The sequence below is a fragment of the Salvia hispanica genome, chromosome 3, assembly GCF_023119035.1.
Source record: "Salvia hispanica cultivar TCC Black 2014 chromosome 3, UniMelb_Shisp_WGS_1.0, whole genome shotgun sequence".
Lineage (NCBI taxonomy): Eukaryota > Viridiplantae > Streptophyta > Magnoliopsida > Lamiales > Lamiaceae > Salvia > Salvia hispanica.
This window is the reverse complement of record NC_062967.1, coordinates 44,547,473-44,573,889: the sequence shown is the minus strand read 5'-3', so window position 1 is coordinate 44,573,889 and position 26,417 is coordinate 44,547,473. Positions and strand designations below refer to the sequence as shown.

General features: G+C 34.8%; 2 protein-coding genes and 1 long non-coding RNA gene across 5 annotated transcripts; all 3 read left to right on the top strand.

Moving 5' to 3' along the window:
* The first annotated feature begins 1,151 nt into the window (after positions 1 to 1,151).
* Positions 1,152 to 1,781, top strand: LOC125211596. 2 transcript variants are annotated; one of them, XR_007174546.1, is made up of 4 exons: positions 1,152 to 1,261; positions 1,358 to 1,446; positions 1,550 to 1,646; positions 1,740 to 1,781. It is a non-coding gene; the product is annotated as an uncharacterized LOC125211596 (long non-coding RNA). The 2 variants fall into 2 exon arrangements; XR_007174545.1 differs by having other exon boundaries at positions 1,545 to 1,646.
* Positions 1,782 to 5,267: 3,486 nt separating this feature from the next.
* Positions 5,268 to 7,479, top strand: LOC125216315 (tryptophan N-monooxygenase CYP79A68-like). Of its 2 annotated transcripts, none has more exons than XM_048118003.1 (2): positions 5,268 to 5,918; positions 6,698 to 7,479. In XM_048118003.1, the coding sequence occupies exons 1-2, from the start codon at positions 5,277 to 5,279 to the stop codon at positions 7,325 to 7,327; spliced, it is 1,272 nt and encodes a 423-aa protein (XP_047973960.1). In that variant the 5' UTR covers positions 5,268 to 5,276; the 3' UTR covers positions 7,328 to 7,479. The 2 variants fall into 2 exon arrangements, with proteins under 2 accessions (XP_047973960.1, XP_047973959.1); XM_048118002.1 differs by having other exon boundaries at positions 5,268 to 6,191.
* A 15,399-nt stretch (positions 7,480 to 22,878) lies between these two features.
* Positions 22,879 to 24,578, top strand: LOC125211017 (tryptophan N-monooxygenase CYP79A68-like). Its single transcript, XM_048110688.1, has 2 exons — positions 22,879 to 23,818; positions 23,949 to 24,578. Exons 1-2 carry the CDS (start codon positions 22,904 to 22,906, stop codon positions 24,576 to 24,578), a joined length of 1,545 nt encoding a protein of 514 aa, XP_047966645.1. The 5' UTR covers positions 22,879 to 22,903.
* Positions 24,579 to 26,417: the final 1,839 nt, after the last annotated feature.

Genomic DNA, 26,417 nt, shown 5'->3' with positions numbered 1-26,417 from the left:
ATGACACTTGTATGGTAAAAAGAAAGAAGTTACCAAAAGCTGGCCCTAAAGCGACTTTTAAATGGTTTTAACTTGAATGAGGCTATTAAAACCATCAAATTGATCAAAATTAAAATCGTTTAGAAATTGATGGAATTGTTAGTGTTGACCAATTGTGATCCGAGTTGAAATGTTCGGGATGCAAAAATTCAAAAGATAAAGTATAGGACTAAAATCATAAAGTAAGCTATATGTTGGGATTAGTTTTACCTTTACTCTACCAAAAATAAAAGGGATACTTTCATAGGACATCCCAAAGTGAAAAATGTTCTTATTTTTATGGGACTAAAGGAGTATAATTCAAATTTAATTTTAGTAAATTAAAAAAAATCCAAATATGTTACCAAAAATAATATAATTAATATAAGGATTTAATTCTAATAATATTAGAATTAGAATATCCAAAATGCTCCAAAAAAGAGCCCAATAGTTTACATACCTGCCAGCGCACAACAACCGAATAAAGAATACTCAGGGCCCACATTATGCATACAAAATGGCCCACAAATAACCCAACTACTGATCAATTAAAATAATTTGTAATTACACTTTTCTCCTTTAATTAAAGAGAGTATACAACTAATTAAATTAATCGTACTTAGGGATTTCTAAGCTTGATTATTACAACATTCTTCTCCTCGTGGCGCGACACACACAAACCCTAGAAATTCGACGTCTTTGCGATCTTCCTCGACGATCAATCGCGTTGTCAACAGCAAACCGCGCCAACTCACCATGAAGGATTGAATCACGCCGTCTTCTTTCCAAAACGCGCGACGTCTCCCTATTAAAACCGTAGTCGACGATCTTAGAATGGCGGTCAAGCTACAACAAAAGATCGAGCGAGGAATCAAACCGAACACCACTAGAGAGAAATATCTTGAACCAAATGGAGTACGACCGATTTGGGTAAATTTAAGTTAATAGGAAAAGTAGCTTGACTTCTTGTTCCCTATAATGCAAAAACAGAACATATGTTAAACAGAAATATATATTTATTCAACTGGTATTTTACATTATTTAATTTATTTCCTAGTAAATTTGGTAGAACAATATACATTATAATTATAGAATACACACTCTAAACTATTGAATTTTTATCTTCAGGTACACCTTCATAGACATGAGCACACCAGACTCAGTTGATGGACCAAGCAATTGCCTGGCAGAGATTGTTAATCTAGGTGATAAAGGGAGCCATTACTTAACAAATGAACCTATGGTAAGAAAACAGATCTTGTCACATCTGAGATTTAGCTAAACAATGAAAACAAATAAATCAATGAACAGTTTAATTAACTGCTTATTTTTTTGCAAGGAATAATTTGAAGAAAAGGAGATTGTATGGAAGAAAAGAAACGTCTATCAAAATAGAAAGAAAGAGTTTACTTCAGAAATGTCACTATGGTAAGAAATATAAATCTGCCAGATCAGAGAAGCATTTCAGGATAAAAAAAATTAACAATCAATCAACATTGAAATCTAACTCCATCTTTTTTGGCCAGGGAAGATGTTGTGCATAAGAATACTTCATGGGAACAGAAGAAATGCCACCCAAAGTTTTCATAAAATAGAAGGAAGACAATCACTTCAGAAATGCTAAATTGGTAAGAAAAATATTTCAATCATTCCTCAGTGTCCTATCTGAGAATATAAAGGGTTTGATCAATCAAAATTTAATCTACTATCCATTTTTGCAGGTTATACACTGTTTACCAAAGAAATAAAACATACTTCGGATTTGAACATTGCATCATGAAGGCATAAACAAAGGTTCGTTATATGAGTTCTATGCTCAACATCTAGATATGGTAACCGTGGAATGATAGAAAAACTATGCATTGCATGATGAATAAAACGGAACAGGTTAACTAAGATATAGGTTGCAAAGAAGAATGATAAATAGCATTAAATAAACATATGCTATAGATCTTGCAATGTTACAAAAACATATTAATGGCTGAAAAACAGAATAGGAGTATGATAGACATTCATGGATAGAAGAATCATGGAAAGAATAGAACCACCCAAAACCGAGTTGGGATATTGCTGAGTGAACGTAGGTGAGTAATTATAAATATGAGAGAACATGGTATTTATAGAGAGATGGAAGCTGGGCCTGTACTCCCTTGAAAAAGTGTAGTTCCCAAGAAAAACAAAATGATGAACGGACCTTTTAATTATTTCATTTGTCCCAGATATATTATATTAATCAAATAATACTTTCAGACACTATTTAATGCTTATAAATCTATTCTACTAATAGTGAATAACATTAGGATTTGTAAATACACCCAGGGGAAAAGATTTTTTATACTTTCTTATCCATCTTTTATATGCTACTTATCTGTCTTAATTTTAATTAGAGATAACAAATTGCAATTGAGTGATGACTAATAAAGCTTTAATGACACATAAGCTACATCCTTTACCAAACATCATATGTTTTTTTTACTTTCCTTAAACAACCAAATGCTGAACAAAAAGGCTACACAAAATTATATTACAGTCTGTCAAAGTAATTACATACGAATCTGAATACATGATGTATAAGTTAGACTTAATAATATTTGATTTCACATTTAAATCCTTTCAATACTACGTCTTTCTCCCATTTTCTTTACTACCCCCTTCTCCCATTTTCTTTATAGACACAAATTTCAATTGGAAAAAGAAGAATGGATCAGGCGTATGTGCATTCGAAGAAAAAAGAATCGAAAGTATATATATATAGTATACTATATTGCAATAGAATAGGTATTTTTTAGAAAAGTCTATGACACTAATAGTAGGCTGCATCCTAAAAAACAACAAATTCTCGGTTCATACAAACTGGTCAGACATAAGCTCCACAATGACAGAAAATAGTGTAAAAGAAAAATCAAATAATCAGCTGTAATATTGCTCAGTCTCCCGCCAAAAAGTGCAAAACTGGCATTTTAAAAAAAACTAGTCTTAATCCACGTGCGATGCACGACGGAATATTTTTTTGTCATACAATTTTAAATTGTTAATCGATTAATTAAAATAAGAAACAATATAATTATATACGATTTAAAATAGAAAAATATACTACTATGTAATAAAAATTCAATAAATATATACTCCTCAATTCATTTTACACCTAAAGACATTAACTTAAACATATTTAAAATTGAATTGAGACAAACACAATTATTTGGACAATGATAATGAGACTACATTAAGTGTTGACATTTTTGAAAAATATGTTTAAAACAATCCTTCATATTTCTCTACTAAAAATAATAAATTGTGTAAAGATGAAGATAAATACTATGTATGTTTGAGTTAAGGATGTTACAATTCTTCTCTCTCTAAGAACTGTAAGAAATATTGAGATAAAATTCTGGAACCATATACACGCGGTACTCTAACTTTTGTAATCAAAGGAAAAAAACAACAATAAATGAAATGGAAATTACAATGAAAATTAGTCAAGAAAACCCATCTTTCCGCAAGACAAATTACATCACGGTTAGTGCTCTCGGATTGACATATTTTCCCCAGAGATAAAAACGACTTCCTCCTAACGTATATAACATCTCAAACCTGCTAGGCACCTATAAACTTGATGGGGCTCCAAAATCGAGCAAAACAATGTTCCTAAAATGTGTAATAAAATGTAGAGAGCTTGAGAGAGAATGAAGAATGTTTTGTTAGTGTGTATATTGTATTTCATCCACAATTCTATGCCTTTTATAGGTACAAAATTAGTAAATGAGAGATCATGGAATTAAAACATCATAATTTTAAAATCAAGACAATATAGGTTACAAAATTTGTTAAATGCTCATTATTCTATTTAAATATTTGTAACCACCAATGAGTCATTGTAGTGCTTTAAGAATTAGTCAAATGCTCATTAAAATATCTAAATAAATATTCATGAGTTACTTAAAATATTCAAATTGGTCCATAACTTATAAATATTTCAGAATAAGGATAAAACATATAAATATTTCAAGAAAAGGCCAAAACTCGCCTTTTATATATGTATAGATCCACAAAACTCTCACTTCATATATTGATAGATTTGACCGAATGGTATTTAGCTCTAATGAGATATTTTTGAGCCAAGACCGCTAAACTACCATGTTGAACTAAATACACCTGACTATCAATAAATGTTAGGTGTATTTATAATTCAATAAATATTTATGTCCCACATTTATAATTTTTTTGTTAATGCGCCGATCTATATGCCAAAATTAATAAATGGCTGATTTAATTAGTTTGTTGCTAGCCCCAATGTGGAATTCAATGTTCTTACTAAATGATTTTCTATTTTCATATCCTAAATTAAATGGCTAAATCCCACTATAAATATACGTTCACAAATATAATACTATCATTCTTGGCCTCTTCCAGTTCAACTCTTAAAGGATAGAGATGGAATTTGTATTACTATTATATTTAGCATTATTGTTTCTTCTGTCGTTAATCTTCCACAAATGTACTCCAAGAATACTAAAAACATCAAAACACCCTCTTCCACCTGGTCCGTCCGGCTACCCGATCATCGTTTACGTTTAGTACATTTAATAAATGTATAAAGTTTCCTAAGTTTAATTAAATAGAGATTGTATGATATGCACTAGAAAAACTTATTAAAATAATAAAATTGTACAAAGATCTATGAAAATTATTAAAGTATAAGGACCAAGAAATGTATTTTATGTTATAATTTTGATTTGTGTTCGATAGTGCATGAACCTGGATCCTAATATTACATCCTCACTTCATCCCATGGAAATATGCTAATTGGAGATGATATGAGTTTTAATGAGTAATTGGTAAAATAAAATTAAAGAATGAGGAAAAGTCGTTGAAATAATATAGTCTATACCCATAATGTTAAAATAAAAGAGAATGAAAAATTGTTTCCATAAATCTGATATGATCTTATTTATATGGAATTGATGAAAAAAGAAATTCAATCTATTTCTATGGGACAGATACACTAAGTAAAAATATCTAAAATCCCTTTTGTTACACGGTTAGTAATGCGCCGATCTATATGCCTAAATAAATAAATGCCTGATTCAATTGGTTTGTTTCTACTAATTCAATCCACTTGACTTCTTCCTACATTAACCTACATATGATTTTTTATGTACATATCCCATTATAAATATACATTCGAATAAGTACCAAATATAGTAATATATCATTCTTGAAACACATACCCTCTTCCCGTACAGTCTTGAATAATATAGATGGAATTTGTATTACTATTATTGGTAGCATTACTGTTTTCCCTATATGTAATCTTTCACAAAAGAATTCAAAAAAGACCAAAACACCCTCTTCCACCTAGTCCATCCAGCTACCCTATCATCGGTTGCTTGCCGGCGATGGTGAGAAACAAGCCAACTTTCCGATGGATGCTCGACTACATGCAACGCCTCAACACCGAAATCGCATGCTTTCGCCTCAGAAGCATCCACGTCATCACCATCAGCTCTCCAGAGCTTGCCCGAGAGTTTTTCAACGTGCAAGACTCCGTTTTTGCAGCAAGGCCGGGAAACATGACGGGGAGACTCACGAGCAACGGCTACTTGTCGGCTGTTCTTGCGCCCGGAGGCGATCAGTGGAAGAAAATGAGGAGAGTCATTGTGTCGGAGGTGCTCAACTCATCTGTCCATCAATTTCTTCAAGGAAAGAGATGTGAAGAAGCCGATCACCTCGTTCGATACGTCTACCACCAGTCCAAGACTGGTGCCGCCGTGAACGTGAGAGAGGCGGCGCGGCTTTACTGTGGCTGCGTGATTAGGAAGTTGGTGTTCGGGAAGAGGTTTTTTGGGGCAGGAACGGAGGATGGTGGGCCCGGATTTGAAGAGAAGGAACACATGGATGCGGTTTGGATTATTCTTTCATACACATATGGATTTGCAATTGCTGATTATGTTCCATTTCTTGAGGTGTTTGATTTTGATGGTCATAAAAAAACTCTTACCAGTGCTATTAAGAATTTGAGAAAATACCAAGATCCAGAAATTGATAATAGGATTGAGATGTGGCGGAATGGTGTTAGAAAGACTAATGATGATATTCTTGATATTTTGATTAACCTCAAGGACTCCAACAATAATCCATTGTTGTCAGCTGAAGAGATCAAAGCCCAAGTTATTGTAAGTTACTTTCCTATTTATTTCTACTACTCCTTCGGTCTTACAGCAAGTGATTGATTCCTCTTTTTTTAATTGTCCCACTACAAGTAATTGATACTCCCTCCGTCCCGGATAATTCGGGTTACTTTGACCGGGCACAGGTTTTAAGAATTGTAATAAAAAGTGGATTGAAAAAGTTAGTGGAATGTGGGTCCTACCTTTATATATTAGTTTTATAATAAAATGTGAGTATGAATGAGTTAGTGGAATATGGGGTCAACTACCAAAAATGGTAAAAATGAAATGGGACAAATTATGTGGGACGGCCCGAAATGGAAAACTGGGACGATTATCTGTGACGGAGGGAGTATTTATTTTGAACTAAAACAAAATATCTAATCCTCTTCACTTACTATGTCTCATAATACTTTATTTTTTCTTTATCTTTCATACTTTATCAACTTTTTACTTTATTCTCTATACTTAACTCATTAAAATTATATTTGATTTGAATATATTTGTTGCAGGAAATGAGTATAGCTGTGATTGACAATCCATCAAATGTTGCTGAGTGGAGCATGAGCGAGATGATTCGTGAACCACGTATTCTTGAGAGAGCCAATAAAGAGCTAAATGAGATTGTAGGCAAAAAGAGAGTTGTACAAGAATTGGATTTGCCTAAACTGAACTATATACAAGCTTGTATTAAGGAAGCTATACGGTTACATCCCGTGGCACCATTCAACCTTCCCCATGTTTCGACTGAAGATACTATTGTAAGTGGATACTCCATACCAAAGGGAAGTCACATCCTACTAAGTCGTCTCGGCCTAGGACGGAACCCTAGGGTTTGGGACGAGCCTCTTAAATTTAATCCAGACCGTCATATGACAAATGGATCCTCGCAAGTGGTTCTCACTGATTCTCAGTTGAAAATGTGGTCGTTCGGTGTTGGTAGGCATGGTTGCCCAGCCATCTTGCTTGGTTCTACTATAATGACACTTCTTTTAGCAAGACTTATTCATAGTTTTAGTTGGACACCACTTTCTTCTATGCCTCTCATTCAAGAATCAGATTTAAATCCTTTTTTGGCCGAGCCATTGATTGCTCATGCAACTCCTAGATTGGAACCACAAGTTTATCAAAATTTAATGTAGAATATATTGACGATGTTCATCATATGTATGATGTCTCATTAATATCTAAAATGATTTACCAATAATAATACTAAGGCAAAATCTGTGGGCGCTTATCGTAAGCGCTCGTTTCAAATGTTATATGCAGCTTTAGTGTTTGTTAGAGTTATACAATAAAACATGTTTCAGGACCTTAGATATGTAGAACTCTTAATCTATTTTTACCTATTAATGAGAATGAATATTTTGTATCTAAACGCAGAGTCAATGTCTTCTCTGTTTGCTCGGATTTATATATGAAGTATCAAAATACAAATATAAATTGTGTAATGGAACTGTGTACATTATATAATGCTAAGTAATGATGTACAATGCATTTTTTAAATTAAAATCTTAATTATCATTGCCAAAATATTTTAATAATGGTTATGTCATCCTTACTAGTAAACTCAAGTTTTACTTTAAAATTTTAATTATTATTGCCAAAATATTTTAATAATGATTATGTCATCCGTACGATAGTAAACTCAAGTTTTACTGTAAAACTAATTGAGAACATCAATATATTTTTTTAATGACTACAATCGACTTTCTCATCAATCATCAATCGCATCTTCTTTTCATAGTTCGATGAAATTATGACCTCAATATTCTCCCATGAGACTGGCCAACTAAAGACAGTGACGGAACTAATAGAGCCAAGCCCCCGCGCCAGCACCAGACCCCGATCCCCCCTTATACAGCCGTGCTCCGACCGGTCTCCGCCCCAGGTTGAGCCGCCGAGCCCTGTACTCGAACCGTCCTATGCTGATCTGTATAATTTTTGGAATTGAAAATTGTGGAAGAAGAAGACTCCGCCGCTGTTCTATTTTAATTTCTGGAATTGAAAATTGTGGAAGAATAAGACTCAACCGCTGCTCTGTTCTAATTTCTGGAATTGCAATTTGTGGAAGAAGAATATATAATGGGCTTATTTATTTTGTGCGCTTAAAACTTTAGATGGACCGACCATGATCAAAGCCAGCCACCTCCTTTGCAGCTCACGAATTTTGCACACCCTCCGGAGAGGCAGTCCAACTGGCAGGGAGAGGTCATGAAGGACAATTGCAGTTGCGGTACAGGAATCAAGACCAAGCTAATTGGGGGAACAAAAATCAAAACAACCCAGGAAACTCCTATGTGCCACCTCACCAAAGGAATAACTAAGGAAACTTTCAGAAGAAATCAACTTGCCATTCTTACAAGCCTTGAAAATGCCCGCCTTCAGTAAGTTCATCAAGGAGTTTATTGCAGGGAAAACCAAGCTAGACGGGAAGATTGTGATTGGAGAAACCGTGTCTGCTGTGATACAGAAAAGAAGGATGCCCTCGAAATGCACCGACCCAGGTATGTTTACATTACCCATCTCTTTAGGGGATATCAAGGTTGAGCATGCCATGTGTGATCTAGGGGCGTCAATAAATGTTTTACCACTTTCGATCTATAAGAAGATAACTGGGGTAAGGATGGTTGCTACCAAGGTCGTGATCCAGCTAGCAGATAGGACTTGCATTTGCCCTGAAGGAGTGTTGGAAAATATTATAGTCAAAGTGCATGAATTTCTATATCCTGCTGATTTTTACGTAATTAAGATGAATGATAATGAGTCTGCTGAGTCTAGTGGGGTACTTTTGGGGAGGCCATTTTTGCGTACGGCTAAGACCATTATCGATGTGTTTGATGGAACAATTTGCTTGGACTATAATGGGGTCGCTGGGTTTGGTCCAGAAGATGCGAAATTTCAATAAGAACAAAAACAAAGCAAAAAAGTGTAAAAAAATTAGAAAACAAAATAAAACATGATTAAAGTGTTAGGTTGCCTGACAACAAGCGCTTGTTTTATGTCTTTAGCTTGACATCTCTTTCTTGCTCAAGATGGTCTTGTGTAAGTGCAATGTGTGTTCTTGAATTTTTCCAATCACCACTCCCATTATTCCTTCAATCTTTTTCATCCACCATTCAGCCATGTCTAAATGTTGTCCCACCAGAGCTGTTAGCATCTTTTCTTTGTTCTTTTTCTTAGCCCTTCTCTTTTTCTTCTTTTTCTTCAGTGGTTCTTGCATTGAAGCACAATTATTAGAAACATTCAAGTCATGCACAACGTGGTTAACATCTAAAACTACTAGTGAAGGGTCAGAGTTTATTGGATTTGTAATCCTTGACTGCCGTAGTCTCTGATCCTCTTTCCATATCCTTTCTTCTTCTTGCATCTTTTCATGTTCTATCATAACCTTTTGAATGCGGCAAATGTACTTTTCCTCTTTCTCACTTATTGAAATCTCTTCTTGTACTCTATCAATTACTTCTTAGCACATGTCTAAGAAGGGTTTCCCAAGGATAAGTGGAACACTCTTGTCTGCCTATATGTTAACCACCAAAAAATCTATAGGAAAATTAAAATTGTCAACTTTTACCAACATCATGTGCAATTGTTTCGTCCCCCATTTTCAGCTTGATTGTTGATGGTTTTAGATTCCCTATGTTAAACTGCACAAAAAACAGACAAATGCATTAAATTAACGTTCTCACGTAAATCACACAAAGCGTTACCTGTTGGTGCTTCGCCAAGTGTACACCATATGATGAACTTCTCTTTATACTTTTGCTTGACAGCCCGATGGTGTAAAATGATGCCCCCAATATTAGCTGACAACTGGATTTCTTTAAGATCATTCAAGTTTATTTTCTTATCAACCTCCTCCTCCTTCAACATGTTGGTGTAACTGGGAATTACTCTGTGCCCAGCAAAACACATCAAAAGATTTTTTAAACCACTTATTCAACTTCGGCTTTTATAGTGAAGATAATGGAATTTGTGGTTGAAGAGAAGTCAAGATTCTTCTTTATTTGGTTCAACACTTTGGGCTATGGGTTCTCCCCATCAATCTTCTGGCACTCAACTGGAAATCCTAAACATGATTGCAAAGCATTGTTAGAATTGTTATATGAAAAATGAGGATGATTACCAAAATCAAAAGAACTATTATCCCCCCCGTTTAGGACGACAATCAATGGGGACCCCATTATGGTAATGTGGAAATTGGCGTAGTTGAACTCAACTCCTAAGCGTGTAGCCATGTTGAAAATTGTCGTTTGTAAGGAGATCATTATAGCTTCAAGCTTCTCAGTTTGGATTTCTATCTGATTGATCCTTCGCTCATCCTTCATCTTACCCAACATGAATTCAATTATTAGCAGCTCCCTTCTGCTAATATCCTCATTTGCACCTTCATTTGATTTGCATAAACCACCATTATTGTTTGAAAAATTCGGAGGATAAAAATCATCAGAACAATTATTATAATTATGTCCCCCTGACTAGGGTCATAATATTCATTGAAGTATCCATTCTGATATCCTTGATGGCCATAGTTCATGTCCTCCACAGTAGTAGCTTCACATTTCTCTCTTCTTGACAACTCGATCTTCTCGATCCTCATTCTCATGGCTGCCAATTCTTTACCTCTTTCTTCCCTTCCTAATCACCAAACAAAATGAACTTTAAAAAAATAAAATAAAAATAAAAATAAAAATAAAAATAAAATCCAAAGTAGTATTATCTCCCTTTCTGTGATATCAATCTATGCGTAAAAGTATTTCTCGGCAACGGCCCCAAAAACTTGATCCATTATTTATTAGCACTAAAAGTACCTGCAAGTATACATGGTAGATCTAGTATAGCTAAAGGTAAGTACCGAGATATCGAATACGGGGAATAAATTTACAAATTGTCTACCATATACCCAGTCTCATATGCTATTTGAACACACAATTGAGATTTAATTAAACTAAGAAAAATAGAAAATAAAAGCAAGTAAATAAAGCAATTAAATGAAAACAGTGAAACAGTTTCGCAGTTTGGAGTTAACTTGGTTTGAGAAAGCAGATGAGGCAAGAGAATCCTAGGGTAGTGATTTCATCAACTCATTAGTAATTCTAATTATTTAGTTCAATGTTCATCCGACTCAAGCTCTGCTAAGAGTTATTCCTATCGTGTATCAACACTCATGTCTGTAATGCAACTTTGATACTCAAAACGGACCAAATAATCACCTTAAAACCGTGCAAAATCCGAGTGTATCAGTACTTCAATACTTAAATCTATGAGCATATATTCACAATCATGCATATACGTTCACACACACTTACACACATCACATGCACACTCACGTGTCACACACGAATGTACATGTGTCACTCATGCGCGCACACACACATGTAGTTTCATGATTCTCAAATCAAATTCTTTTCCACTTGATCTATATGCAGGGGCGGAGCCAAGAATTTATAGTGACGGAGATAAATTTATCTATAAAGAAAATTTTAAAACTTCAGGAAGGGCATTTACTGAAAAATTAAAAAAAATAAATTATATGAAAGACAATATTTATATAGGGAAGAAAATATAGCCTCCTAAGACATGAATAAAGTACTTCCTCCATCCCATTTAAGATGCCCACATTCTTGACCTATATAGGATTTTTTTAGGTTTAGTTGTTAGGTGGTGTAATTAAAGAGAAAATAGGTAGTTAAATACTCTCTCCGTCCCACAATAATTGTCACTCTTTTCCATTTTGGTCCGTCCCACAATAATTGTAACACTTCATTTTTACCATAAATGGTAAGTAGATCCTACATTCTACTAACTCATTCCACTTATATTTTATTATACTAATATAAAAAAATGGGTCTCACATTCCACTAATTTTTTCAACCAACTTTTTTTTACAATTCTTAAAATTCATGTCACCACCAAGAGTGACAATTATTGTGGGACAGATGGAGTATTTTAATGAGAGAAGAGAGAAGGATTTATTTCCAAGTATAGAAACTGCACATCTTATGCGAGACAAACTGAAAAGGAAATGTTGACATTTTTAATGGCATGGGTGCTGGGGTTTTGGTGCCTCTTGCACAACGGAAGACTTGTACAAAACAAATAAATTAGATACGGATCTATTTGACCGATTATGCGATTAATCAATTCACATGTTAAACAGATAATTGCATGCTAGAACGCAAATAATTCAGGCTTAGAAAAATATAAATCATTGTAAGCTATCTACAAATTTTCAGCCAATTTAGGGTTGGGCAACCATACAAAAAAATTTCCTAAAGTTCATGTTTACTACATTTTCAGCTTATATATATGGCTTGTGTGTGTTGCCTTAGGCCTAGTTCCTTGCTTTCATATTCTTGATCATTATTACTTTAGTGTTTACTATTTGTGTGGCTATATATACTTGAGGTGTATACCTTGATTGATTTGTCCGAGCACCAAAAATTGGGAATTGGATTGAGAGTGTGCATTACTAGCCCTACTATGTTATAAACCTATCGAGTGACTGATGCACTTTTTATTAGCACTAAATAAACCTGCGAGTACAAAGACGCTTTTTGAACCATTAATTTAAGTATTTTATAGATAAATTTGGACTAATTTAAGTATCTTATTGATAAATTTGGATTAATATGGTAGTTGAAAATCTTAATTTTGGTGAAAAGTGATAAATTTCGATAAAGGCACAAAAGAGATATGGGACCATCTGTATTGACTGCGACATTTTTGAGTTTGCCAGTCAAAGGGAAAAACATTTTACGTGGTAGTTGCATGATATAATTTCGCCCATATATGCTAGATGTTAATGTGGATGTTTTTTGAATATTTTTTTAAACCTTTTAATAATATATATGTATACATACGAAATGTTTTATATCATGTGTACATATATATATTAAAGCAATGATTGTGCATGTATATTAATAGGTAACGTGAGTATATTGTCTATATATTAGTGCCGTAGGTTATGTAAGAAATGAACGAAAGTGTGACATTATTATATTAAACTATTAGTTTAATTAATAATTGAAGAATTGGCCGTTAATATAACATTAGATAAATAAAGGTAGTTATAACTACACTTAACTGCCAACTCATGAAGGAATGCATCTTTTCGTTCAATTCTGAAATGCCGTATGATTAAGGAGTTCGGTTAATGCATGGTTAAGGTGTATATGCTAATAGACGCAATTCTTTATGAAAGGGTGTCTACTACCTATAAATATGCCCACGGCATTTGTGTATATATTAATAGGAATGGTTAATATGACAACCCCTTCTAATATGATACCGTACCACTAATATCAGCCTTAGGATCTGAAAATTGGATGGTTGATAAGCTGCCACATGGCAGCTCATTTTATTTTTGTTTAATCAAATTAAAATGTTGAAGGGCAAATTAGGAAATTTCTTTTCTACTTTAGCAATGGAATTCTCCACCCAATTTCACGCCACTTTCCATACAATTCTCCACCCAATCCCATGCTAGATTCTGCAAATCACACAGCCATTGTCGATTTTTTATTCTTGATTCAGCAATATCCATCTCAATTATGTTTGAATTCATCTCAATTCGAGCTATTCAATCACACGATCGGTTGAATTTGCATTCGGCAATTTCTCTGCAATTCTCTCCAATCAGCGATTTCAATCTGTAAAGGGCTATTCAATCATTGAATTCTCTGTAATCGACGATTTTCTCTGCAATCACACCACAAATTCGTTCGAATATGGGTGAATCGATTATCACCTCTGTAAACTTTATGTTTTTTACTAGTGATTATTTGATAATCTGCAAATTCATCGAGTATTGCACGTTTGTTGAATTTATGCTTGTTTGATAATCTGTAAATTTCATGTTTTTATCCAGCTTTGTTGATCGTAATTTGATTTATGATTATTATCCATTCTTATTTGTTTATTTGATTCATTTTTGGTGTAGCATGTGTTTTTAATTCCATATTGCTTCGTAATGTATTACAAATTGCATTTCTCTGAACTTGCAATTGTTTACGTTTGTTTATACATTCTGAGCTTAAATTTCATACAACATTAAAGAGTTACTGAATATCAGATTACTATGTAGTAAATAACATTTCAATTATGTCATTAACATTTTCTTCACAAAAATAAAACCATCTTGAATTTAACTGAGAATAGTCACCCAATAAAAACATCAGTCAAGGAAAAAAACAACACTAAATCGAGAATCCATGTCCAAAAACACTTAAACTTCTTTCATCGGTCACGGCTTGCAATAGTCTGCAACCATCTTCTAAACGTCTATTGTTCCCTTATTTTTGCTCTCCTCAAAGTGATTTATGGCATTTTTCATGACATAGTCAATGGCCAGATTGTCGATGCCAGCCAGAATGCTAGTTTCACAAGTAAGTTATCCAGTTTGAAGTTTAGGAGTGCATCGAATCTCATATCGACCACATCCTTCTTGTGCTTTATGTTTAAGGGTTCCACCACACCACTAAAGAATTTGGGTGATATTCTGAACGACACAGAGCTCCTCCCTTATTCAATCGCACCATCACATAATGCAAAAAAGAGTATGAACAACATTAATAAACAGTCAACTAATAGTAGACATTACCATATAATACTTTCAGTTGCAAATTATAGTAGACTATACTGTATAATTGAATATGAAACTATGCAATATTAGATTTCAGTTGTTATCAATATTTCAGTTGGTGATAAACAATATTGCAATATTGTAAATGATGCACTGCAATATATAACCAGCAACACTGCAATATCAGTATCACATATATAACCAGCAACTTAGTACAGTTTGGGCATGCAACTATACAAATTCGTAAAAGATGAAATATATGAAACTAGAATTCCAAGATACACATCACAATACACATGAATGCAAGATAGGGTACAATGCACTACAAAATCCACAAATCAGTCAGGAAACTGAAACAGAAAAGAAGAAGAATCAAGCACATAATGCACAAATCAGATAGCAAACAAAAAGCATAGAGCAAGCAAGATAATTCAGACTCATCAATGTTTAGTTATACTAAACAGATTACATAACTCAGATTCAACAATAGTTCGAAAAACAAGCAATTGAGTCACGAAGTAGATTTGAGAAAGCAAACATAATCAGAAACCAATCAAAATCAGAATTGAGAAACACAAACCCTCCAATATTGTTTAAAACAATACTGCAATATTTATATGATACACTGCAATATATAACATACAAAACTGCAAGATGTATCACAATACCTAAACCTCATGGTCCTCTTATTTCTCTTTCTCTTGTTTCAGCTTCCTCCTCATTCATATTTTGATTACTACTGTTGTTTCAGCTTCTTCTTGTGTCTCCCTTCTAGAGTTATCTTCATACTCTTCTTCTTCTTCCATATGTGATCTTGTTCTTTTTCGTGCCATTTTAATTTCTCTTACATTGCATTAAACCAATAATATGAATCAAATAATGTCCACCAAACAAACAACATATAAAAAAATGCAGTGGATATAATACAACAACTAATGAACAGCCAAATCATCCACCAATGATATGATTCCACAAATCAACCAAATACAATAACATATGAGTTTTGATTCCAGTTTCAATTGATATGATTACGATGAATAAAATAAGCAAAATCAATCGAAGCAGATTAGAACATTATGAATACTAAACAGAGAAACAAATCACACGAACAGAACATTCCCCCAATATTTTTACAGAAAAATAAACAGAACCGATTATGAGAAATATGCAGATTTCTTCTCCAATTAAACACATAGATTCAAAAATTCATTGAATGAATCATCACTTGAGCCAGAATAATAAATCACATGAATAAGAATGAAACGGTAATTTCGTTAAGTATGCAAATTTTCTCCAAGCAAACGAAATAAAATTCATAGAATTGAACGACACCTTAAGAAATTGAGAAGCTGATTTCTGTGATAGCGTTTTCGATGGAATCAGCAGCGAAGTTGGTGGAAATCAGCAACTGGAGTTGCTTCCAGATCGCCGTCGAATTGAGGGTTAATCGTCGTTGAATTGAGGGTTAATCACGGTGTAGAGGCGGAGGCGGATGAGGAGCTGGCGTGATTTTAGGGGTGAATAATGGCGGTAGCGAGAGGGAGAGAGAGAGAGAGAAAGGATTTGAAGAATACCGCTATTTTTGGGGCATATCCCTAATTTTGATTTGAAAATATTATGAAATGACTAAAATACCCACGACAGCAATTCCTAATACACTAGACAGCAATATCTACTCTATTCACGAGATTTAATCTTGAGCATTGGACTTCCATATCCGACGGACTATATTGGTGGTATGATGTTCAAAAGAATCACAAAGGTTTTTGAGGTCAAAGAGGGGATAACATCAATTAGAGATTTCAGTCGAAAGACAGGATAAATATCAAATGGTGGATTCAACCTCTACATCAAATGAAGAAAGCATGGATGGAGGTTGGTGATTTTATCTCCACTTTATAGTATAAATATTGTGGTTGAATTAATTCAAATATAGAATTAGATTTCATTATCGAAATCATTAAAGTTGAGATATGGCTTTCAGTTGGTATTAGAGCCAATCTTGATTTGGTTAATTCACCATTTATGTGATTTTAAAATCGAAATTTGAATGGTCTTGGATTTTTCTATTTTGATTAAATATGCTTCCGCTTATGTGTTGAGAATTATTTTATGAAATGTTAAAACAATATAAGGATATTCTAACTATTAAAGATTTCAATAATTAAATAATATATAGCTTGTTTATTACCAAAGTGGTCTTGTTATATTGCGTTTATTTACTGAAAATAATAAATGTTAATTAATTCATCATGATTATAGAGATGTTATAAATGATATAAGAGTTTGATTGATCAATTATTTTATTATCTATATACTGGGAGATCACCCAAAGGTGGATCATTGTATATAGTTAATAAATAGGAAGTGGATTAATCATTTATTCATGTGTCATATAGTATGTACACCCAAAGGCAACATGCTTATTTGATATATGTTTAGTTTGATTAATTGTTAAAGTATATATTTAGCATCGCTGAAAGTACATGTGCTTAAGTATTACCCAAAGGTTACTTGAATGCATGTTATTTAAAGTTTTTATTACTGTTTATGAATCTGTGTTAAAGAACTCAAGCACGTATAGATAAGCATGTATAAATGTTGCGGCTTTATAAAATTTGTATGCATATGCTAACTCTGTCATTAAATTAATGGGCAAAATTATGGAGAATGGTCTGAATAGATCCGGCGTACGTTGGGTGTAAAGATATTGGACCATGTTATACTAACGGAAGATGAATCATCAACCATTATAGATGCCACTCTGTAACTAAAAATCTCAATGTGAGACTTGGGAGTGATTCAACAGGTTGAGCCTTATGAGAATGACGATGAAAGAAAATTTGAGGTCATCTTTGCCTATGACAGAAAAAGCGAGGGAATTCATTAAGAAAATTGTTAGCGATTGGGTTTGGCTAATAAGTCAAATGTAGAAGCATAATGTATGGGCTTACTACAAAGAAGTTTGACTGGTCTCAGCCGATTCACAATCATGCTGCAAACATGTCTAACTTGACAGATAGTAAAGTTAACGACCTTGAAAATGGAGGTTCATGAGCAACTGTCGGCTAAAATTTATCATAAACTCCTTACATGTTGAATTTAGCCAGTTCCAGGTAAATTAAATACCATTAAAGATAAATGGGACAATTAAAGAATTAAAGACTATGTTGGTTTAAAAGGAATGGAGATTAAAGAAGATAAATTATCAAGTTGCGAATCTCATAGGTCTTGGAGGTGTAAGCACCAGTAAAGAAAAACTAAGTAATTAGGACCAAAGGAAGGATAAATCTTTTCTGAAAGTTCCAGAAAAGCATATCCATAAGGAAAAGAAGTGTTTCATTTGCAAGAAAATAGAACATTTCAGGAAAGATTGTCCTAAAAGAAAGGCTTCGTTTGATAAGAAAGTTGAACATAACGGTTTTGTTTACTTTAAATTAAATCTTATCCAAGAGCCTAATAGTACTTAGAGGTCAGTTTTGGTGCTACAATTCATATGTCTCATGTTAAACATGGATTCAGTTCAATCCAATCTACAAAAAGATTTGAACAATAATTGTTCATAAGAAAGCTGATAAAGGCATGGAACGAAGGCATTGGCACTTATAGATTGATCTTAGACATCAGATGTCATGTAGATCTTAACGGTTATCTCTATGTGCCTGAGTGTGCTATAAATATTGTCTGTAAGTGGATTGGATATATTAAGTTTTAATATCAAGATTGGATATAATGTATCCACATCGTACCAAAATGATTACTATTATGGTAATGGTACATTATTTGATTCACTTAATAGATACAATCTTTATGCAAAGTTTTCTGAATCCTTGTTTAATATTGAAAGTTGAGGCGTTAAGCGTTGTTCATCAAGTAAAAGTTTGGCGTTCTTGTGGCATTAAAGATTAGGTCATATTTCCAAAGAAATGATTAAGAGGTTGGTAAAGTATGAAAATCTTCCTCAAAGTCGGAATTTAGTGTCCTAAATATGTGTGTTGATTGCATTATGGGGAAGCAAACTAAACACATTATAAAGAAATCAGCTACGAGAAACACTCAGCTTATTAAGTTAATGCATATTGATATATGCGGTCCTTTTGACACTCCTTCTTGGGTTGGTAAGAAAATACTTTATCATCTTTATTGACGGTTACTCATGTTATGGAATAAATGTCTACTGTATGAAAGATCCAAGTCATTGAATGTCCTAAATGTATTCATTGATATGGTGGAATGACAGTTAGATAGAAAAGTTAAAATTGTAAGATTAGATAAAGATGTTGAGTTTTTGTGAAAATTTTATGGATAATATCCATGTCCATTTGTAAAGTTTCTCGAAGTAGAGGCATTTGTGCACGATAAACAATGCTTAATACTCCGCTAAAGGATGGTGTAGTGGAAAAGTGGAATCGTACATTAATGGAAATGGTTATAAGTATGTTAAGTTGTTATACTTTACCCTTTTCATTGTGGATTATGCTTTAAAGACTACGACATATATGCTAAATTAGGTTTCCAGTAAGACAGTTCATAAAAAAAATTTTGAACTATAGACGAAAAGGAAACGTAGCTTAAGGCATATTCGTATTTGGGGTTGTCGAGCATAAGGATTTTGAAATGAAAGATATGAGTGAGACATCTTATGTGATTGAAATAGAAATATTTTGAGTTAGATCACAAGGATCGTTGAATTTGTCTCATAAGAGATATATCGATAAAATTTGAGAGAGATATAGGATGGAAAATTGCTCTATAAAGACAGCTCCAATTCAGAAAGGGGACAATGTCCTAAAAGTGAATTGGATTGTAAGAAAATGGAAAGAATTCCATATGCATCAGTGGTTGGGAGTTTGAACTATGTTCAAAACATGTAGACGACCGAATATTGCATTATTGTTGGTATGTTGGGTCGATATTAAAGTAATCCTAGAATGGATCACTGGAAAGCTGCAATGAAAGTCCTCAGGTACTTGCAAGGCACCAAAGAGCTCATGCTTATGTAAAAGGGAGTCCGATGACTTAGAGGTCATTGGATATTCAGATTCAGTCGGATGCGTCAATAGTAGAAAATTGACGTTTGGCTATTTGTTCCTTTAAGTCGTGGGAACAATATTATGGAAAAGTGGAAAATAGTTTGTCATTGCTATTTCTACTATGAAAGTTGGATTTTGGCATGCTTTGAGGCCAAAGTTCATAAAAGTGATTGCGAAATTTAATCTCGGGACTTGGAACTGTTAACATTATAGCCAAGTCGCTGAGATTTTATTGTGATAATTTCGCAGAAATCTTCTTCTGAAGGAAAGATAAGTACTTGAAAGGTGATATGCATGACACTGAAGTATTTGTCGATAAATGGATTAAGGAGTTCGGTTAATGCATGGTTCAGGTGTATATGCTAATTGACGCAATTCTTTATGAAAGGGTGTCTATTACCTATAAATATGTGAGCATTCATCCTGTAAAGATACCGAGAAACATTTGTACATATAGCATGGATCGACACTCACATATACATAAAATATGCCCTTGGCATTTGTGTATATATTGATATACACATTAAAGTTCTGATTCTTTATTCGTCAAAAGAATCACTAAAGGTTTTGAGGTCAAAGAGGGGATAACATCAATTAGAGATTCAAGTCGAAAGAAAGGATAAATATCAAATGGTGGATTCAACCTCTACATCAAATGAAGAAAGCATGGATGGAGGTTGGTGATTTATCTCCACTTTATAGTATAAATATCGTGGTTGAATTAATTCAAATCTAGAATTAGATTTCATTATCGAAATCATTAAAGTTGAGATATGGCTTTCATAGTTACGAACATGAAACAATGAGCTATTTTAGTATACTTCTAATTTTCTTGATTTCGTCTATATTTCTTCAATATTTCCAATTTTGTTAAGTAGTGTTTTCATTTTGACGTGATGTGTGACAGCCACAAAAATGTGAATTATTGAAAATTTGCAGGTTTGTGCACTCTTGGTGATTAAACTGGTTTCTCGTTCTAGAGAGGGCATTGCCCAACTTAGTTATGTGGGGTTATGGGATCCATATGGATATCCAAAAGTATATGGTTGATATCCTATCACAATTTTTTGATGATCAGTTAATAAATTCCCGAGTTATCAATTTTAATGACACATATGTGTTGATTGACTATTAGAAGTACTAGGAGGTTCGAAATGAACATAGAGCCGCACAAATTTATCTCATACATAATTATGGTGGTCACCAGTAGTGGATTGCTTAGGACTTAAAGGACATTCGTGAAGCAAAAATCTGCCTTAAAAATCTCATCGTTCTCATTTTTCTCATTTCCCTATATTATCTTCCAGCCCCAACACCTCCAAATTGAAGATTTACCATATTGTGGGATCCGACTTTGAGGCTATAAATACGTCCTCAAACTTAACTTAGTTGTCGAACCAGTTCGAGATGAAAGATATGGGAGAAGCTAGAAACATTCTTGGTATCAAGGTCATTCGTGACAGAGAAAAGAGAATGTTGTGTTTATCTGAAGAATCTTACATCGAGACTGTACTTAGGCATTTTAGCATGCAAGATTCCAAGAAAGGTTTTCTACCTTTTAGAGACGGAATACATTTATCTCAGCAGAACGTTTAGGGTTTAGGGTTTAGTGTCCTAAGACAAGTCTGAGATAGAAGAGATTAGAAGGATACAAAATGTTCTGGCAGTCGGTAGTCACATGTATGTTATGCTTTGTACAAGGCCTGATATTTGCTTTGTTGTTGGCATGATAGCAAGATATCAATCATATCCTGGCCCAAGACATTGGACTGAAGTACCTGAAAATGACTCAAGACTATGCTCTAGTTTACAATGCAGCCGAGCTCTATCCTTTAGGATATACTGATTTAGATTTCCAAGCTGATCATGACTCGAGAAAATCTACTTCTGGATATGTGTTTACCTTAGGAGGAGGTGTCGTAGTATGGAAGAGAGTAAAACAAAAATGCATTGCAGACTCTACCATGGAAGTTGAATAGGTTGCCGCTTCAGATGCCGCAAAGGAAGATGTATGGCTGAAGAACTTTCTTCTAGACTTAGGTGTGGTTTCGAATCTACCCAAGAGAATCACCATTTATTGTGAAAATTCTGGTGCTATGGCAAACTCGAAAGAACCGCGGGCTCATATTTGCGTGAATAGAATTGCGCGATAATTGTGAGCATGATACATGTGATATTTGCGCGATTAGAATTTATCTGAATAATCTGCTAAATAGATCTAATTCTCTTATTTATTTGTTCTTATATTACAAACCCCATCATGAGACGGTTCAAAACAAGCGAGAGGAATGGGACGAGACGGACCAAACCAAGTGACAAACGACCCCCAATTCTTCCACATATATTTTATTTTGAATGGTGTACCTAGTTACAACGGCCGACACTTCTCGTATGTCGCCGTCAGAAAGACCAACAAAAGAACAAAGAATTGCACTCCTGATATCTCTACGGACATGCAGCCGCCACCCCGCCACCGTCGGAAGAGTAATTTTTTATATTATAACTATGATTTTAAGTTGCATAATTTTTAATGTGATTTTAAATTTTTAGAATTAAAATAGTTTAAATTTTTTTTAGGAATTTGTATTATCATTTTTGGTATTTTTTTAATAAAGTTTTATTATTAAGAAAACATTTATTGAAGTTTTTAAATTTAATAATAGAATAGTGAGACTCGTTAACAGTGAAGAGCATGAAGAATGTGATTGTGAGTGTTGTGTCTTGCTTTTACAGGAATAAAATATGAGTAAATGTGGATCAGACCCATGAATAATGAATAATGAATAATGTAGAATATGCTTTGATGCTCTCCGTAGAGAGCACAGTAACTGCGCATGCTCAAATATTTAAAATATATTAAAATATCAAAAATCTGTCCCACGTTATAATTTGTTTGGTAATGCGCCGTTCAATTAATAAATGTCTTGGTTCGTTCCTACCTAATATGAAATTTAATCCACATGTGTTCTTCCTACAGTAACTAACTAATACCTATATATGATTTTTATGTTCATTTCCCATTTTAAATACACATTCGAATAAGTAGCAAATATAGTATGTTATTCTTGAAACATCATCCAGTACAGCCTATAGGAATAGAAATGGAATTTGTATCACTATTTTTGGTAGTTTTAGTATTTTCCCTATCTATAATCTTCCACAAAAGGATCCTAAAAAGACCAAAACACCCTCTTCCACCAGGTCCGTCCGGCTACCCGATCATCGGTTGCTTGCCGGAGATCGTGAGGAACAAGCCAACTTTCCGATGGATGCACGACTACATGCAAACCTTCAACACCGAAATAGCATGCTTTCGCGTTGGTAGCGTCCATGTCATCACCGTCAGCTCTCCCGAGCTTGCCCGAGAGTTTTTCAACGTTCAAGACTCCATTTTCGCAGCAAGACCGGGAAACATGACGGGGAGACTCACCAGCGACGGCTACTTGTCAGCAACTCTTGCGCCCGGAGGCGATCAGTGGAAGAAAATGAGGAGAGTCATTGTGTCGGAGGTGCTCAACTCATCTGTCCATCAATTTCTTCAAGGCAAGAGATGCGAAGAAGCCGATCACCTTGTTCGATACGTTTACAACGAGTCCAAGACTGGTGTCGCCATAAACGTGAGAGATGCAGCGCGGCTTTACTGCAGCAGCGTGATTAGAAAGTTGGTGTTCGGGAAGAGGTTTTTTGGAGCCGGGACAGAGGCTGGTGGGCCCGGATTTGAAGAGAAGGAACACATGGATGCAGTGTGGATAATATTATCACACACATATGGATTTGCAATTGCTGATTATGTTCCATTTCTTGAGGTGTTTGATTTCGATGGTCATAAAAAAACTCTTACCAATGCTATTAAGAATTTGAGAAAATATCAAGATCCTGAAATTAATAATAGGATTGAGATGTGGCGGAATGGTGTTAGAACTACTAAGGATGATATTCTTGATATTTTGATTAACCTCAAGGACTCCAACAATAATCCATTGTTGTCAGCTGAAGAGATCAAAGCCCAAGTTATTGTAAGTGGATTGATTTCTCTTCTTTGGTTGTCCCCATACAAGTAATTGATTTCCATTTTTCTAAAAAACTTCTCTTCTAAAATTAAGTTATTTCTAAAATTACATTCGATTTGAATATAATTGGTTGCAGGAAATGACTGTAGCTATGATTGACAATCCATCAAATGTTACTGAGTGGAGCATGAGCGAGATGATTCGTCAACCACATATTCTTGAGAGAGCCGTAAAAGAGCTAAATGAGGTTGTAGGAAAAAAGAGAGTTGTACAAGAATCAGATTTGCCTAATCTGAACTATATACAAGCTTGTGTTAAAGAGGCAATAAGGTTACATCCTGTGGCACCATTCAACCTTCCCCATGTTTCGACTGAAGATACTATTGTAAGTGGATACTTCATACCGAAAGGAAGTCACATCCTACTAAGTCGTCTCGGCCTAGGACGGAACCCTAGGGTCTGGGACGAGCCTCTTAAATTTAATCCAGACCGTCATATTACAAATGGATCCTCGCAAGTGGTTCTCACCGATTCTCAGCTGAAAATGTGGTCGTTCGGTGTTGGTAGGCGTGGTTGCCCAGCCATCTTGCTTGGTTCTACCGTAATGACACTTCTTTTAGCAAGACTTATTCACAGTTTTAGTTGGACGCCACTTTCTTCTATGCCTCTCATTCAAGAATCAGATTTAAATCCTTTTTTGGCCGAGCCATTGATTGCTCATGCAACTCCCAGATTGGAACCACAAGTTTATCAAAATTTAATATAAAATATATTGGCGATGTTCATCATATATACAAAATCTCATTTATATGTAAAATAATATACCAATAATAATACCAAGGAAAAATCGATGTATGTGCGCTTATTGTGAGCGCCTCATTTCATATGTTATTTACAGCTTTAGTTATAGTATATGTAGTGTTTATTAGAGTTATACAATAAAACATGTTTCAAGACCTTGAATATGTAAAATTCATAATCTACTTTTATATATTAATAATAATGAATATTTTGTTACAATGTATTTTTCTTATACATTTATGCTATATTTTACAATATTTAATGTTTAAAAGTAAACAGAGTCTATGTCTTTTTCATTGTAAACTGGACAAGTGTTAAGAGATGATTTCTCTTAGCAAGATTCCGGCGTCGCAGAGGCGATCGTCGGAGGGATAAAAGGTAGACGAGGTAGTCGCGGGAGCTTTGCCCGTCGATCAAACCAAGATCAATACCGAATTGAAATAAGCGATAAAAATAAGATAGGTAATTGTATTTCTTGATTGAATAATGAGAATAACAATAGGTCCTATTTATAATACTCCTATGAATAACCTAACTTGGTGAATAAGATAATAATGATATGGAAAAGATATGATAAAATAACAATAGAAATATGGGAGATATTATGTAGATATATCCGTATCAACTCCCCACGGTTAAAATCCACCTTGTCCTCAAGGTGGGAACCAAGAAGCAACGAAGAAAGTTGAAGATAACAAAAGCTTTGATGTATCCCCTCCTGGCTGGATCAAACGTACAAGATCGCGCTGTCCGATTATATTCTTCTACACCGAATCTCATCAACCTCTTAACCACTCCCATGTCAACATTCGTGGGGAAATTAGTCACAGAACAGTCATCAATAATGGAAAGAAACTCACGATGAGCAATTCCCATATGAAACCACTTCATACCATCCCTACCCTTTGGATGACCAAATTTTTCATAGTGCTCTCGAGGGAATGGATCTGTGACAGCAGCTTCTCCACCCAAATCGTTCTCGACTATTGACAAAGAACAAGAGCTATCAACAAGAGGCCCAGGGTCCCCTGTAGATGGTACTCCATAAGCTCCTTCAGTTATAGCATCAATGACAATTCTCGCTTTATGATCCCCAACATCCGAGGCCAATCTATAAATGATGGTCGTTGCCAAACTTCCGTGAAAGTCAGTAGTACCTCCCATGCTATCATTCCCCTCGCCACGCTGCTCGGCCTCCATTGAATCGATTAATTCAATTGGAACCGAAGTGTGACCATCGCGAAAACTCCAAATTGGCAGGGCGAACTTCAACTTCTTCAGCACACACCTTTTCAAGGCAGCGCAAACCAGCAAAAGAATCTGATCGCGGCAGTGGCGACTGGGACGGAAGCTGCGTGGGCTGATATTTATGCAGCCACGGATGGTTTTCAGCGTAGGAATTTTGCAACAGCACGTCTGAATCCGTGTAGGTGCCGGGCTCCTGCGGTGCAACCGCTGCAACCGGCCAGCCGGGCTGTTCGTGGTAGGAATTAGAGGCCAATGATGGAGCTGGCACAGGCAACGGCAGCGGCGGGCCAATAGTAGGCAGCAGCGCTGCTGAGCGACAGTGACTCGGCAGTGGCGGTGATGGTATGGGCTGCGAGGGTTGGTATTCATGCTGCAATTTGTGATAATCGATATGTAAATCACGAGGTTGAGCGTATGAATCTAGGCCGCTATACAAACGTGAGGGCTGGTACTCTGGGCTCCATGGGTGGTATCCATTGGCGGAATATCGCGGCTGTGCGTACTGTTGCTGGTAATCGGGCTGCGGTTGTGCACCAAAATTAGGGCTTTGGTGTTG

Bases quoted from the DNA above. Each gene is read 5' to 3' on its own strand.
- LOC125216315 (XM_048118002.1), top strand. From the start codon at position 5,277: ATGGAATTTGTATTACTATTATTGGTAGCATTACTGTTTTCCCTATAT. The intron at 6,192-6,697 runs GTAAGTTACTTT...TATTTGTTGCAG, and splicing joins AGATCAAAGCCCAAGTTATT to GAAATGAGTATAGCTGTGAT.
- LOC125211017 (XM_048110688.1), top strand. From the start codon at position 22,904: ATGGAATTTGTATCACTATTTTTGGTAGTTTTAGTATTTTCCCTATCT. The intron at 23,819-23,948 runs GTAAGTGGATTG...AATTGGTTGCAG, and splicing joins AGATCAAAGCCCAAGTTATT to GAAATGACTGTAGCTATGAT.